The following is a 14,552-nucleotide window of genomic DNA, read 5'->3' as shown; positions in this document are numbered from 1 at the left end:
AATGACTTCTCTGTCAAATTTGCTAGGTTTGATTTAGGTTTAATTTTTCTTTAAGTACCTGCCCAGTCCAGTATCTGAAATAAATCTAAAATGTATGTTTGTTAATACGTGGTCTTTCATCAGGAAAAAAGGTCCGTCTTGCCCTGCTGACCAAAAATAATAGCCACAATAGTACTAGAATGCTGACCAATTCTATTTTTAAATGATCCGGTACCAAATGAAATATATGTTACCGAATATACCTGGATACAAAATGGGAACCTGTACGACAAACTCAAGTGTTTGGGGAAAAATTAAAGACATTTATTTCTATGCTTTAGAACAGATTGAGTTAAGTTATGCCTCTATTACAGTGGCATGTTAAAATCTGCTGCAGAGCTTCTGTCTTTTGCTGTCATATTAAATGACAGACATGAACTCTGCATGAAGTCTAAACCTGTGAGTACTCATCACTTCAGTGAGGGCATTCAGCAGTAGATCACATACGTAGCTTTACTGGTATTTTCTCTCAAAAAATCTTAGGGTGATGCCTCTACTGCCCTGTGAAAATATAGCCCATCACAAAGGGGCCAGCACAGTGCTTGTCACTAGTAGCTGATCCGTAGAGGAAACCAGCTGGTTCTGATTTGAACTTGTGATTTCAACTAACTAAAATGCTGATGTAGATACACCCTTGGCAGCAGAGATCCAGCCTTTGCCAGCCACTGCCATTTTCACCAGGGAATAAAGACTTCTCCTTTTTGACACTGGTTTGTGACTCCCTGACAGCCCAAGGCAGGCTATTTTGCCAAGTTTCAGGATTGCTAGTTTCCACCTACTCACACGGGATAGGTGTCAGCTCACCAGATCACTGCGGCTTTCATGAGAGAACATAGGCAGCACCATAGCAACTTGCTGTGACTACCAGGTGGCTTAATTTTTTAAGGGAAACAAATCTCCAGTAACTGTTTAAAAGTTATTTTCCCCTCATTTGCAAGGGATGCTGATGCATAGACATTTCATCTTTATAGCAGTTTTCAGGTATAATGATGAGCGTGATCATAGCTTTCAAAGATCAGCAGAAGTATGTGGTTTATGAGGACTGAATTCACATGGAGTTATTTTTTTCTCCACAGGAAGCTGTAAAGCCTTGCACTTCAACCTAACAGCATGTAGCAGGATAGGGAAAGGGTAAGAAAGGATAGATTTTTACAGCAAGATGATCACACAGTAACTGGCTGCATACACTTACACATCTTTATGATGCCCCTAACGAAAGTCAGCATAAACTTCATAGGACTTAATCTCTGGTAACTTCAAATCATGATTGGGACTATGAAGCTTTTTCTGTAGAGGCTACATGCTGGGAGGATGTTAGTGTAAATACAGTTTTGCAAAGAAAGGTGTACGTTCCTTGGCTGTCTAACCTGTGTGCTCCGTAGGTTAAAACTTTTACAGGCTACAATGTGGGAGAAAGTTAAGGCAGGTACTTACACTACACTGGGAAGGTTCTGATTCCTGGGAATTTGCTTATCTGGGTAGTGCACACATCACTGTGCTGCCACAAACCAACTGCATTCTCAGAGGCTGGATTTATGTCATTGCAGGATGGAAAGTGAAGGAGACTTTATAGATGAAAATGGAGTGGCACATTTCATGGCTTGGCAGCAGTGGGACTGAAGCAGAAGTTGAAAATGTAGCTATTTGACATGGACAGTAGCATGGGTTAAAGGCAGCTCTCTGATTGCATTCTGGGCTCAACAGTTGTGACCAGTTTTCAACAGGCACTGATTTCTTCATGTATTGATTAAAAATAACCCCTGAGGATGCATGCAAATAGCAAATAAAATTAAGTTATTTTTCTTTTCTTTTCAGCTGAAGTGAAAACATTAAAGAAATGACATTGGATAGGGTTAATTTATAATTGGAGCAGTTGATGACTGGAATTCTTTTTTTTATTTTAACTTGCCCTAGGAATGTCTTTCTCCCTGAGTTTCAAAAAAAGCCTTTCATCAACAAATGAGACCTAATTTATACTCAACTTCTGTGACTTTCTCCAGAAAAGCAAACCTCACTCTGAAGCTTTTGCAAACATAGTGTTGGTATGATCATGTTTACCCTAAGCCAGGTGTTGCATAGTGGGGTCAGGGTAGAGAGCAAGTGCAGCTGGTAGTTACTCCTCACAGGTCAAGCCCATAAACCCCAGGCTCCGGTACCAGACAACTCAAGGACAGACCTCTGCCATGCAGCAAAGCTGCTTTTCTCTGGGGAAAAAGCACACAGGAGAGACTGATTGCTGCCACTGTCCCATCAGAAAGTCTAATGCAATGAAAAATCTATTTCTATTTTTGTTTGCCTTTAGTCATCAAAGGTCTCTGCGCTATGAATCTAAATACTTTGCTTTACAAAGCAGAAAAACTGCTTTCTAGTTAAAAAAAACCCCAACACCACAACATACCAATGCTGCCAAGAAAAAAAATATGTGTTGAGTCTTTGCTTGCCAGATATATAACAGAGTTTTAGGAAATACCTGTCCTTGCCTCCATTTGCAGTAAAAATGCTGTGCCTTCAGATGTGCCCTCAAATACTCAGCTCATTTTGCTAGGATTCAGAAATATCTTGGGCCCCGTGGTTTCTTAGCAAATTGAAAAACAGCACATTATCAGCAGAGTCAAACATACTGGGCCATCTGAAACAAAGCAGGTCATGGATCATTTGATATATAACACCTCTCAGCCCTTTCTCTTAAAGCTGCCTGTAGGAAAAGCTCTATTTGAAATGTTTTGTTCATAGATTTCTGAAGCAAAAATATTTTTATTTATTAAAAAAAAAAAAGAATTTTTCCTAGCTTGAGCTGTTTGTTGAATTCACAGCCATCTTTGACCCACCAAAAATTCACTTTCCAGCAAACTCCTTCAGAAATATAATTTTATTTTTTTCAATTTTGTTGCATTTTGCTCCTGAAATAGCCAGCTCCAAAAAAAGAAATACAGTGTCCTCTGTCCCTAGTCCTTGACTTCAGAGGTAGCAGCATCTCCCACAGAGCTTCTGTTAATCTATGAGCCTGTCCTTTCAGCTCCTTTGCTAGGACTCCACATCACTACGTTTATCTGTGCTGCACAGCAATTATACTGATTTAGGCTGTGTGGTTTTATATTTCAGGTTTTCTGCCTGAAGGGTATCTTTGAAGCAGATCTTTGTCTTTCAGGGAGAAATTAAGTCCGCCTTTAGTTACTGTTCCTCCTCCTTTATGTCTCCCTGTTCTTAAAATGCTTTGGAGTAACTCACCGGACTGGCTCAAACCTGTTCCTGACACCCCTGGCCTTGGGTTACCTGCATTCTCCCCGTGCTTTCTTGATGCCCTTCGGAGGAAAAAGCCTTGCAGGACCTTCATAAAGAAATGGAGCAGGCATGGAGGGCTGCTGCCTCCCACTCTCCCACCTCCCTCCAACCCCTTATTTATTTTTACTCAAAGGAAATTTTTCACGATCTGTCAAGCAACAGAAAATGTACAAGTACTGGTGGTTGCTGCTCCCCTGCCCTGGCTACTTTGGCAACCTTGCTCTTAGCCCCTGAAGGAAAGAAGGGGAGCCCTCTTAGCCCTGGCATCCCTAGTGAGGCCATGCACAGTAGGAGACTGAGGGTGTCAGAGAAAGCTGGGAGGAGCTGGTCCATCTCCCTGTCACCAAATGCCTCACTTGGGTGCCACAGGAGGTAAAGAGCCTCTGAGCTTGGCGAAGTAGCAGAGATGACATCGGCACCTTGCTCTCACCACACGGCCCCCTCTGCCTGTCACTTCCAAAGGCTTCTAACCCTCCCTTCGCAGCAGTGTGCAGTTCTAATTAAAAAGGAAAAAAAGTGTCATCTTCCAAGTGCACAGTCCTGATTTTTTTACATGAGGATGCAAGGATGTGACCTGAAGATTACGTAATTAGAATGGATTTGTTATGCTTGCGTTTCAAATCAGTGATTAGCATGTGACAGTCCCATCCTGGGAAACGTCAAGCCACCATTGCTCTTCTCTCTCTCTCCTTTCTTGCACAGTGCTAATTCCCAACTCTGGCAACCACCAGTGCTGAAGGATCTTCAACTAGCCTGGGGTAAGTTTAAAATGTACTCGGCATGGGATGAAGACTGGGATTAATGATATCATTTTTCATATTATTGGAAAAAGCTAGAGCTGTAGCTATTTAATGTTGCATGTGCAGCACATGAAATGGTATTTAAAGTATTTTGCATCTTCAGTTATTTTGAGCTGATTTAAGACTATGTACAGAGATCTAGCTTCTTAGTGTGCTGGAGAATCTTGTGAGGCTGCATTTATAGTAAGGTCTCTAAAATACCAGGTTAAAAAGACCTTTTTGCTCTTACCATTTAAGAGCTAAATTGAGGTCTCATGCTGAATTGAAGTATTTGAATAACAACTGCATTAGAGTTAGCTGGACAAAAGCGTGAGACTGATGACAGTAAATCACTGATTTTTTTTCCTGTCTTTGGAGGACTGGGGGTTGTTCTCCAAGTGGGATGTTTAAAACAGCCAGCAATCTCAGCTGGCAGGATGGAGACAGTCACTAGGAAGAGCCCAAGCATTTATTAAGGAAAATTGTGGAGCTTAACAACTAAAGCAGCAAAAATGCATATGGATTATGGATTCCTCTGCACTGTTATCCATGTCATGATTTCAGAAGCAGAATGGGACAGAAAGCCAAACAAATAGTAACTGTGGTCCATCAAGGCTAGGCTGTAAATGCTTTATGGAACTTTGCCTTTTTGCATGCTGATGCTCGGGGTATTCAGTCGGTCTTTTTAACAAGTGATCCTCTGCACAGCTGGTTGTTTCTTCCAGTTGCGCCATTCCATGTGGGGGGAGCACGGCAAGGGCGAGCACGGTCACAGAAATGCAGCACGGGCTGCAGGGTCTGCCTCCCCTCCCTCCCCCATGCACAGCTTCGTGTGGGAATCCCACCCCTGCGCTGCCTCAGTGGCACCTCGCTCCAGTCTTCAACCCTCTGCTGGGGGCATAGCTAAAGAAAGCAACCCACTGGGACCTCCTCATCCATCCAAACCTTCTCTCTTGGGGTTCTCATGGGACGTGGGTGCTGGCTCTGGCTCTGTTAACTTTCACATGCTGTCTGCTCTGCTCTGGGCGGGGGCTGCAGTGCCAGTTGCCACTCGTGCAAGACACCAGGGCAGTATTCTTTGCCAGACACCAGTGGCCAGAATCACGGTGATCACTAATGGCAGAGGTGGCACTCAGCTTTGGTTCTTGGGCTCAGCAGATTTGGCTTCCTTTTGCCACGATGGAGGAATCTGGTGGCTTTTACACCCTGAAACTATTCTATGGGCTTTGATCCAGAGATGTCATTCTGGCTTGATGAGAGTTGCAGGAGGGTAAATGAGTTTTAATGCTCAGCTCTGAAGAAACAAGCACATCTTTGCCTTTTCTTGTCCCTAAAGCAGGGGGCCCATGCTTGGGTTGTAGGCCAAGACAGTCTGCTGACGGCTTCACGTGACTGGGTGTTGAGCCTGTCCAGCGGGGAGCTTGCAGAGGAACAATAACATCTCCTTGCTGATGAGGAAACTACCAGCTGGTGGGCTGGCATATCAGGCAAACCTTGGATTTGCTGTGAGTGGAGGCCTGACAGTGGTTTAGGAAAGCAGCCTCATGGAGGGCTTGCTCCTGCTACTAATATGCACATGCATTCATGTCTGTGCATATGGGAAGAGGTTAAGGGTGTGGGGCTTGCTCAGTACTGAGAAAAAAAGGTGAAGGGGGGGAATCCTTTTGCAGCTTTTAACTGTCTCAAGGGGGCTATAAAGCAGACGGGTCCAGATTCTTCCCAGAGGTGCACAGTGAAAGGCAATGGGCACAAGCTGCAGCAAAGGGAAACCCCAACTGGATGTACGGAAAAATATTCTTCCCCAGAGTACTGGAGGGCCCAGAGAGGCTGTGAAGACTCCAGTGTGGGAAATATTCAGACCTGAGCTGGACACAACCCTGAGGAACCTGATCTAGTTTGGAGTTAGCCTTGATTTGAGCAGGAAATTGGACTAGAGACATACAAGGGTTCCTACTCACCTAGACTCCGCTATGAGCTTATGACTTGTTCACTGCCAGCAGAGGCAGGATTTGACCATGCAGCCCACATCCAGGGTCTCAGGGCTAAATGTCAGTCCTATCTTCCAACCCCTTTTTGCATCTTTTAGGAATGAGCCAGACACTGTTCAGCCAGCTCAGTCTGACTGAAATCCTTGTCCCCGGTGAGGACAGAGTTAACAGATTCCTCGCCCAGCAGTCAGGGGGAACGGAAGACAAGCATTTGCTCCAAACCATGGTGAGGTGCACATTTGGTTTGTTTTAATGATGAGGAAGGACTGACTAGTTTTGCTCCACATATTTGGCAATTCAGAAGAACCAGGGACAGGCAGGAAATGTTATATATTCCTGGAGTCCAGCAGCGAGCCTTAAATGCTGGAAAGTAGCCAACGTAGTGCAATTATTTAATGTAACAAAGAACTAAGAGGCGACCCAGGCAATTGCAGGCTGCAGCTAGAGGACACACGAAAGACAGTTACTCTGGTAAAACAGGGAAGATTTTCTGGACCCACTTAACCAAGGTCAACCTACTTTGCAGTGCGGTCATATAGCAGAGCTCCTGGTGGTGCCTGGAGCAGAAGGGAATGGTGGCATCCCCAGTGTCCCAGTTTCAAAGCCTCACTCCTGAGCTCTGCAGAGGACAGAGACTGTGCTTAAACATTGTCCTTGTCTGCATGAGTGTGATGTGGAAGCTCCTCAGTTAAACCCCCATGCTGTAAAGGTATTGAGTTCCCTCTAGAAGGAAAAATTACTACTGATACCAGGAACCCACAGTGGTTTTACAACCTGAGAGACCCAATACAATGCCAAAGGGCTCCCTTCCAGCCCTGTGTGGCCCTGAGTTTAAAGCGCATGAGAACAGAAGACAGGTAACAGGGCAATGACACATCCTCATACAAGCCTTCTTCTATAAGTATTACTTCTCCCTCATTAAAAACTCATGCAGGTTATTTTTCTCCATATCAGACAAACTTCTTTCTTTGTACTGGACCCAAGATGTTTCATGTCATCACCTGCAGCATAGCGGGGGGGGGAATGCCCTCCTGTCAGCTTCTTCTCTTAGGTGCACTGCCCCTCATGACAGCTGCAGGTTCCCACGTGTTAGTGGAGGATAGCCGCAGATGCTCTTCGTGTTGCATCCTTCACTGAATCATCATCTGTGAGACTGATGGCATAGCCCTGGTGATGTGCTGGGCGGGGGCACCTGCCAAAGTGGGACCTAGACAGAAACACAAGCATTCTGAGGTCTCAGATGCCTGGGAGGAGCTGGTCTAAGAGTGGAAGTAGAGAGCACTTGGTGGAACTGAATTATGCTTTAACTCTGGGTTTTCCTCACCTTGGATGCCTGCCATTGCAACCTGTTTATACATTGGTTCCTCATTACAGTCCCCTGACTCCCTCATTTAACGCTGTGCAGCAGTATGAGTTAAAGATTCTCATTTTTGTGTGCTCCCGCAATAAATGTTCTTGGTACTGGCAAGGTATGGTCACCCTGCCTTGTGAAGGCCAGAGGTATGAATGTCACATTGTCACTGGAGATTTACGGATCCACAGAATAATTCAGCAAGTGGATAGTAAAATTATAAAATCTTTAAGACAGGCTATGCAGTTAGCTTATTTAATGGTACATTAATATAACTAATTCCATACTAGTGGATGTCTGTTAATTATTATTAATAGTTAACAATTATATACTGTTATATTGCATAGTAAAACATTAAATTTACTGGCATAGTAAAACATTAATAATATAAAAGCAGAATAGGTAAAAATATGCCCATTTTTGTTAAAAAGTAAAAAATTTAATGAATTTCCAGCAAAAAGCTGTTTTCCTTGTTTTCAGTGAAACTGTTTATCACAGAGGAGGTTTATGTTTCTTTCATATCTGTTTTGCCTTTCCTATTTGTTCCTTTTCCCCCAACATTGCAAAAACAATTTTGAATTTTGAAACCAGTTCTCAGTGTTAAACAAGCTGGTCCTAGTTCAACGGCCCAACAACAAAAGCCTCAGGAATTTGCTATAGCATTGACTAGTCTAAACTAGGAGCCAAGTTTAACAACTTTGCTACTAAACAAGGTGCTACTGAAGTTGAAGTTAAAAGCCTGTTTCGCTCAGAGACCCAAACTTAAGTAACTAACTTCTCCTCAAAACTACTAGAGGGGAGGTTTAGCAACTTCAAAAAAACCTGCATATTGATGTGTTTTGGAAGCAAATAACATTCTTTTGAATCTTTGGACTATCTAGCAGAAAAAGGATTTATTTTTTTTTTTCCCCTATGTGGAGCACACATAGGAGAGGCTGAGGGAATTAGGTTTGTTCAACTTGAGGAAGGGAAGGCTTGGGGTTCCTACATCTGCAACTACCTAATGGGGGTTATAGACCAGACAGTCAGGCTCTTCTCACAGACACAATGAAAAGGTAAATTGCCATGGGCACAAGCTGCAACACGGGAAACCTTGACCGGCCATAAGGAAAAAAATTCTTCCCAATGGGAGCAGTGCCATCCTGGGACAGGCCCAGAAAGGTTAAGAAGTCTCCAGTCTGGGAGATACTCAGACCTTGACTAGATGTGGCCCTGAGCAATCTGACCTAGCTTTGGGGTTAGCCCTGCTTTGAGTCAGATAACTCCAGAACTCCTTGCCCATCTAAACTCTGCCACGAGCCTGAGTCTTCAGAACAAAAAAATAACTTTTACACTATCAGCTGATAGAAAACAGATTTAATAAACTATTACATTTATCTCACTGTAACCAGATGTCCACCTAGAAGCTTTCCCAGCCTGTTTGTATAAAGCCCACATCCAAAGTCCCTCCACCATCGCTCAGGTTTTCCACATGCATCACTGAAGGATCCTCTGTCCTGAGAAGACAGCGGATCTTCTTAGGAGGAGATCTCTTACAAATAAGAAGTTTATCCTCCCACTAATTCTCAATCTCAGGAAGATGCTAAACTCCAAGTCCCTCCAGCACTGTACTGGAAGCCTTTCAGTCCACATCATACCCTCAGCAAGTGGCCAGCTGGGTCTGCTGATGGCTGTGCCAGTCCCAGCCTGATGACAAGAGGCATCCCTTGCCACAGCTCACAAACGCTCAGCATTGCCCCCATCTCAGGGCCCCCGATGGTGCCACCACCCTCCTTCCTTGGGAGTTCCACACTGGAAAGCTGTCAGGTCGAAAGTCTGTGGCCCTCAAGTTACACTGCTGACTGCACCAAAAGCAACTGCTTCTGCAGCGATTTCCTAAAGCCATACAGGGCTCTTTCATCTTTTGCATCTCTCCCATCTATTTAATGCTACGTGCCTACTTCCCTGAAAACTTCACCCCAGGCTTCACTGAACCACCACAGCCCTCCTGGCAGAGCTGTGTCAGAGCTGTGTGCCATAATTACACTGGCCCCTCCAGTTCCATTAGCAAAGCTAACAATAACTCACATCAGCCTTGCGTGTACGTATGTCAAACAGGAATTGAGGTGGGAGGTTATTCTAGACTCCTAAATCACATCTAGTTTCCTAGTAAGGCTGGACAAAAGCAGACTTGAATTAAACCCTGGGGAGAGGATGTGTGGATATGGGGCAGCACCCATGCGACAAAAGTAGTGCCTACAAAAGTGCCGGCAGGATTGTGCAGCGGCATTGTGAAGGCAGTATCTCTGTGGCCCAAACATAAGTTTGGAGGACATTTTGGGTGATCAGTTGCATAGCAAAAAGCTGGTTCTTTGATGCAGAGCACCCATGCAAGATGTTCATGTGCCATTCAAAATACATCTCATTTTTCTTCTGCCTTCAAACAAAAAGCATCTTGCTGAGCAAATAGTCTCTGTGGGATTACATAGTACCTCTTAATCACCCATCCACACAAGCACAAATGGCCTTGGGCTGGGAGGGAAGTGTTTGTACCAGTGCCCACTCTGCTCGTGGAGGCACTGTGAACCCAAACAAACCTTTAGGATGCCTCATTCCCTCTCAAATCCCTCCTCCTCCCTCTGTTTTCTCAACTTTGAGCATCTCTGCTCAATAAACCCTTTCTGCATCTTTCTGCACTCAGGGTTCAGACCAGCTGACCCATCGCAGGGCTCACATGTGGGCAGCTCTAAACCATGGGATGTTCCCAGTGACCAGCCAGAACCCTCCAGAGTGAGGACAAGAGTCCCTGCGAGGACGCACTCCCTGTAGCAGCCATGGACTCAAACAAACAAGAAGGTAAAGCATCCTCTTATTTCACTTCTTGATAGCATGAAAGACAGCGAGGAAGAAACCTGCTCTCATGTGACCTGTCTGTTGGCAGCCACGAGCCAGCCCCCCCCCCCGCAAGAGTACCTCTTAGCCACCACAGCTGTGGGTAAATGTTCCCTTCTTTTAGTTTCATAGACATATCCGGGGTTTGAAGTTTTTATCTCTTCTTTTAGAAACACCTCCTTCTCCCCTCTGGAAAATAATCCTGTGGCATATGTAATGTCCAATGCGGGAAGTCATTCCCGCCTCTTGCCTTGGACCCACCTCTGCCTTTGGACACACAGAGACTTCTGTCAAAAGCTGCATCTTACACGAAGGCACTGTGATGAGGATCTGCTTCTCTCCCCCACATGCTTTGTTGCAAGGGGTTCTTGTTCACGTCAGTGCCACAACCCAGATTTCTGCACCAGTACTGATGTTGCAAACACCAAGATGTATCCAGGCCACACTGCTTGCATGCAACCAGTCCTGCTGCTGGCAGCAGCACTTCTAGAAAGTCTGCAAAGCTCAAGGGTTTCAGGTCCAGGGTTTTAGTTATCAGCTTTAGATGTTCTTGCAGAGGAATGTCGGGCTGGTGGTACTCGCTTTCCACCCCAAGCAGCATTGTGCTCTGCCTTGCCACCTCAGAGGTGACTATCTATATGCTAAGGAACTCTTCAAACTATGAGGAGCAGGGGGAGCAGCTTTAGAAGTGCCCATAATAGTCAGCTCAGGAGAGAGCCTGGACCATCTCGTTCCCTCTTAAAAGATGCTTGGTGGTGCCAACATTCATTCATGGCACAGGTAATGGAAGAGTTAATTTCTCTATTATTATTATTCTAATTTGACTAAATTAGGTCTGTGTACCTAGGTCCCTGCACTAGAGCAGGCTGAAAAGGATATTAGCTCAGGGATTTTTTTTCCAATTAATTGGTATGCCCCAATGGGCTGAAGATGTTCACTGCAGAAATTGGGAGATAACAACAAAGCCCCTTGCTTCCCACAGTGCAACAGTGAGGAGCCTCCTCTGCTCCAGCTCTTAGCAGTGACTATAGAAATTATCTGGGTTTTGACTGGGTACATGCAGAGAGTGCTTCTGCTCATGCTCATGGCAAAGGTGGGAGGTAAAATGACAGTAGCAGGGATCCTCCCCCCTGTTCTGGTCTTGCTCAGGAGCAGTTCCTTGCTTTGAGTGTGTCCAAGGTCATTATAGACTGATCTGTATCCAAACCCAAATGAAAGATCCCTACAGACTTCTGCAGGGCTTGGGTTAAGCCCTCTATGTTATATATCAGGTTGAAACACACCCAATGAAAATGTGAGGAGTGACCATGGCTCTTCCTTCCTGTGCCACACTTCTACCTCTAGCCCTTTACAAAGCTCAGTAGTCAATACATCTACCACTTTGCAAAACCAGCATCTCCCTGTCCTCCCAGCACCCAGTTTGTATTGTGCTATTAAGAAGCATGCCCTCTTGCTCTTTTTGGGTCAGTCATCACTATCCCACAGTATGAGTCCAGCAGTAACATTTACATCAGAACAGACATGTACCTCAGTTTTCTTGATTCAGGAGGATCACAGTACACACCATCTGTCTTCTCAAGCCTCAACTCCAGGCATCATGAGAAAGCTTCATCAGTCACTTCAGGCTGAAAGTCAGTTTCTAGTTTGTGAGGTTGCACAGAAAATAAAAAAATAAGACCCATAAGGGCCAAAGCTGAAAATGAAAACAACCTGTCATTTAAAAGATGAAACTTCAGACTTGGAGTGGGCTGGCTGATGAGTTTTGACTCCAAACAGCTGGCAGTTTGGGGTCATGGTTACTTCTCCCAGTCAGCCTGCTGCCTCTTGTTTTTCTCTGGAGGAACCTTGGAGGATATTTCCTGGAGAGTCAGTGTCTGACCCTGCTACCCAACCCCATGGCTGCGAGACCAGCCAGCACAGTGAGAAAGTGGCACATGGGCAGAGAGGGACACATGGCCTCTCTTCCTCTGCCTCTCTCTTCTGCGAGTCATTGGGGAATTTGCTCACATTCCTCTGAATAAGGACAAATCCTGGAGACCAGAACAGGGCCAATTCATAGGTGCCCTTGGCAGTAACCCATATTCCCCCTCAGGGGTAAAGAAATCAGAACGTAGCTGTGCCTTGTAAAGCTCTCACTTCCAGGCTTCAGCTTTCCACCTCGTGAACTTGCTGACTGCATAGAGTCCTCCTTGCACCCTTTTCAAGCTTCTGCAGGACTGAATTCCTGTGGTCTTAAAGGCCCAGATGTGTAAGGCACTGAGCATCTGCAGCCAGCATGGAAAGAGGGAGCTTGGCTGCTCCTAGAATTGGGCATGGGGTCACTGGTTATGTTTGTGGCTGACAGCAGAGAGGGATGAAGCAAATTCTTGGAGGCAAGAGAAAACCCACCTCGTGAAGTGACGCTGCAAGAGGAGGCTATCCAGACGAGAAACTGGGGAGCATGGTGTTTTCTGGAAGTGAAGGCCAGCCAGAGAGTCTGACATAGGGAATAACACGGGAACTGATGGCCATTGGACTGCAATTCCCTCAAAATGCAATGGCAGCACAACCAGCAGTAATTTCTGTTGGACAGTCGCAGGTTTCTGTACATAAGAGACAACGTTTGAAGAGGAAATAATAAATACAGATTTTTTTCTTGCTTCAGTCAAGAACCCATTAATACCTAGAGATGATATCTCTGTAATGTGCAAAACACATTTGCAAAATAGATATAAGCTCCTCCATGAGCGAAGTCTGTTTCATAAATGTTAAGGCTAGCTCCGTTGTACAAGATCAGGTGGGATCACAATGTCACAAAACCCGAGGAATTTAAATCTGATGAAAATACTTTTTTTTTTTTTTTTAATGCTACAAAAGACATGATTACTGCTTGGAATGCATTGTGATAAAATATAACTTAGGGCTCAAAATATACAGGTAAGATTAGCCTTTTGTTGAGATAACAGAAATACGTACAAATATCATAGAGGATAAAATTCACAATTTCAGAAAAGAGATGGATCAGTGATGTTTTAGGGGGAAAAACCTATTACTTAAGGCTGGTACACAGAACTGAACTTCACAGGGAGCAATTTAGTCCTAAATGCACATACAAGGTTTCTCACCTCTTTGTATGCATCAGCTTTGGACAGACACAGGACAGCAAATGAGGTAGATATAACGTCTGATTTAGGTGAGCCATTCCTGTTTTATAATTGCAGTTTATTTTACAAATGATATGGTGTTCACACTTCCTATAGTGAGACTTGAGTCCTTTAAAACTGATTTGTACCTCAAGAGGGACTTCAAACCCTCTGTTCCAGTTATTTATAGCAACCATAATAAATCATTTTAATTGACTGAAGTTCTTTATTCCCACAGGAGAGACTGAAAGTGTGCCTGTGAGTACCCCTGCAACACAGATTTCCCAGGTAAAGATGAGCAAAATACCCTAAATATCTCCAAGAGTTTAAAGAGTTACTAATAGATAAACAGTAGTTAAAAAACTAAATTAAGTGGAAAGAAAAATGTAGGCACTTACAAGGAACATGGCAACTAAAATGTGCACACTGCATGAATAAAAGTCACACATATCACATCTCGGGCTTCATCTTAAAAGACACTTCAGTAAAATATCTCTGCTCACAACCAGTTGTGTTTAGACAGGCAATTTGTGAGCTCAGCTAATTAACTAGATAGCATCATTAGCACCAATTAGAGAATGTCAATTCACTGGGCTGGAGGGAGATTTCATGGCTGAGCTCCACTGAGCTTTCACCAAACTCGATGAACTGTCCCAGGAAGAAGGATGTGTTGATTGACATGGGATGGGGGATGTCTTCCCCAGCAGGGTGCCAAGGCTCCTGAGGGCTCCGGGTTATCCTGGCAGCCTCACTGCTCCTTGGACCATAGGGTGCTCTTCTTGCCTGATAATCCAGAGCAGCCGGGTGGCCAGAGTGTTGAGTCTTGCTGCATGTCTCTGTTTGACTCCCAAGCCAGGAGCTTGGAAACCCTGTCTTTGAGCCCACGTTGGCTCAGGTGATCAGGACTTCCAGAGCTCTGTGGCTGCTCTTCAAGTGACATTCTTGCTGCAATTAGCCAATAGGATGCAACAAGATTGTCTATACCACAGCCCAGGGAGCATCCTTCCTGTAAGTTGCAGTTTTGGTGTTTCCACAGTGATGTTTCCTACACATTTCCAGTCTGTGGGAAATACAACAGAGTTTCGAGCACTTTAAACCTTGGTCTGGTTCAATATGGAAC

At 44.6% G+C, this 14,552-nt stretch overlaps 2 protein-coding genes across 2 annotated transcripts in view; one reads left to right on the top strand and one right to left on the bottom strand.

Moving 5' to 3' along the window:
- DHX57 (DExH-box helicase 57) overlaps nt 1-12,876 on the bottom strand; it is a 37,708-nt gene extending 24,832 nt beyond the window's left edge. The window contains exons 1-2 of the mRNA XM_075749576.1: nt 12,699-12,876; nt 11,838-12,003 (exon numbers count right to left, since the gene is read on the bottom strand). The gene's annotated coding sequence lies outside the window, so the exon portion shown is untranslated. The remainder of the gene's footprint in view (nt 1-11,837; nt 12,004-12,698) is intronic.
- The window catches only part of ARHGEF33 (Rho guanine nucleotide exchange factor 33), a 25,613-nt gene continuing 21,313 nt past the window's right edge, over nt 10,253-14,552 (top strand). The window contains exons 1-2 of the mRNA XM_075749577.1: nt 10,253-10,274; nt 13,671-13,720. Coding sequence (XP_075605692.1) covers nt 10,253-10,274; nt 13,671-13,720 — 72 coding nt within the window. The remainder of the gene's footprint in view (nt 10,275-13,670; nt 13,721-14,552) is intronic.

Source organism: Balearica regulorum, chromosome 3 (genome assembly GCF_011004875.1).
Source record: "Balearica regulorum gibbericeps isolate bBalReg1 chromosome 3, bBalReg1.pri, whole genome shotgun sequence".
Lineage (NCBI taxonomy): Eukaryota > Metazoa > Chordata > Aves > Gruiformes > Gruidae > Balearica > Balearica regulorum.
The sequence above is the reverse complement of the archived record's forward strand: the minus strand, read 5'-3'. Positions and strand labels throughout refer to the sequence as shown.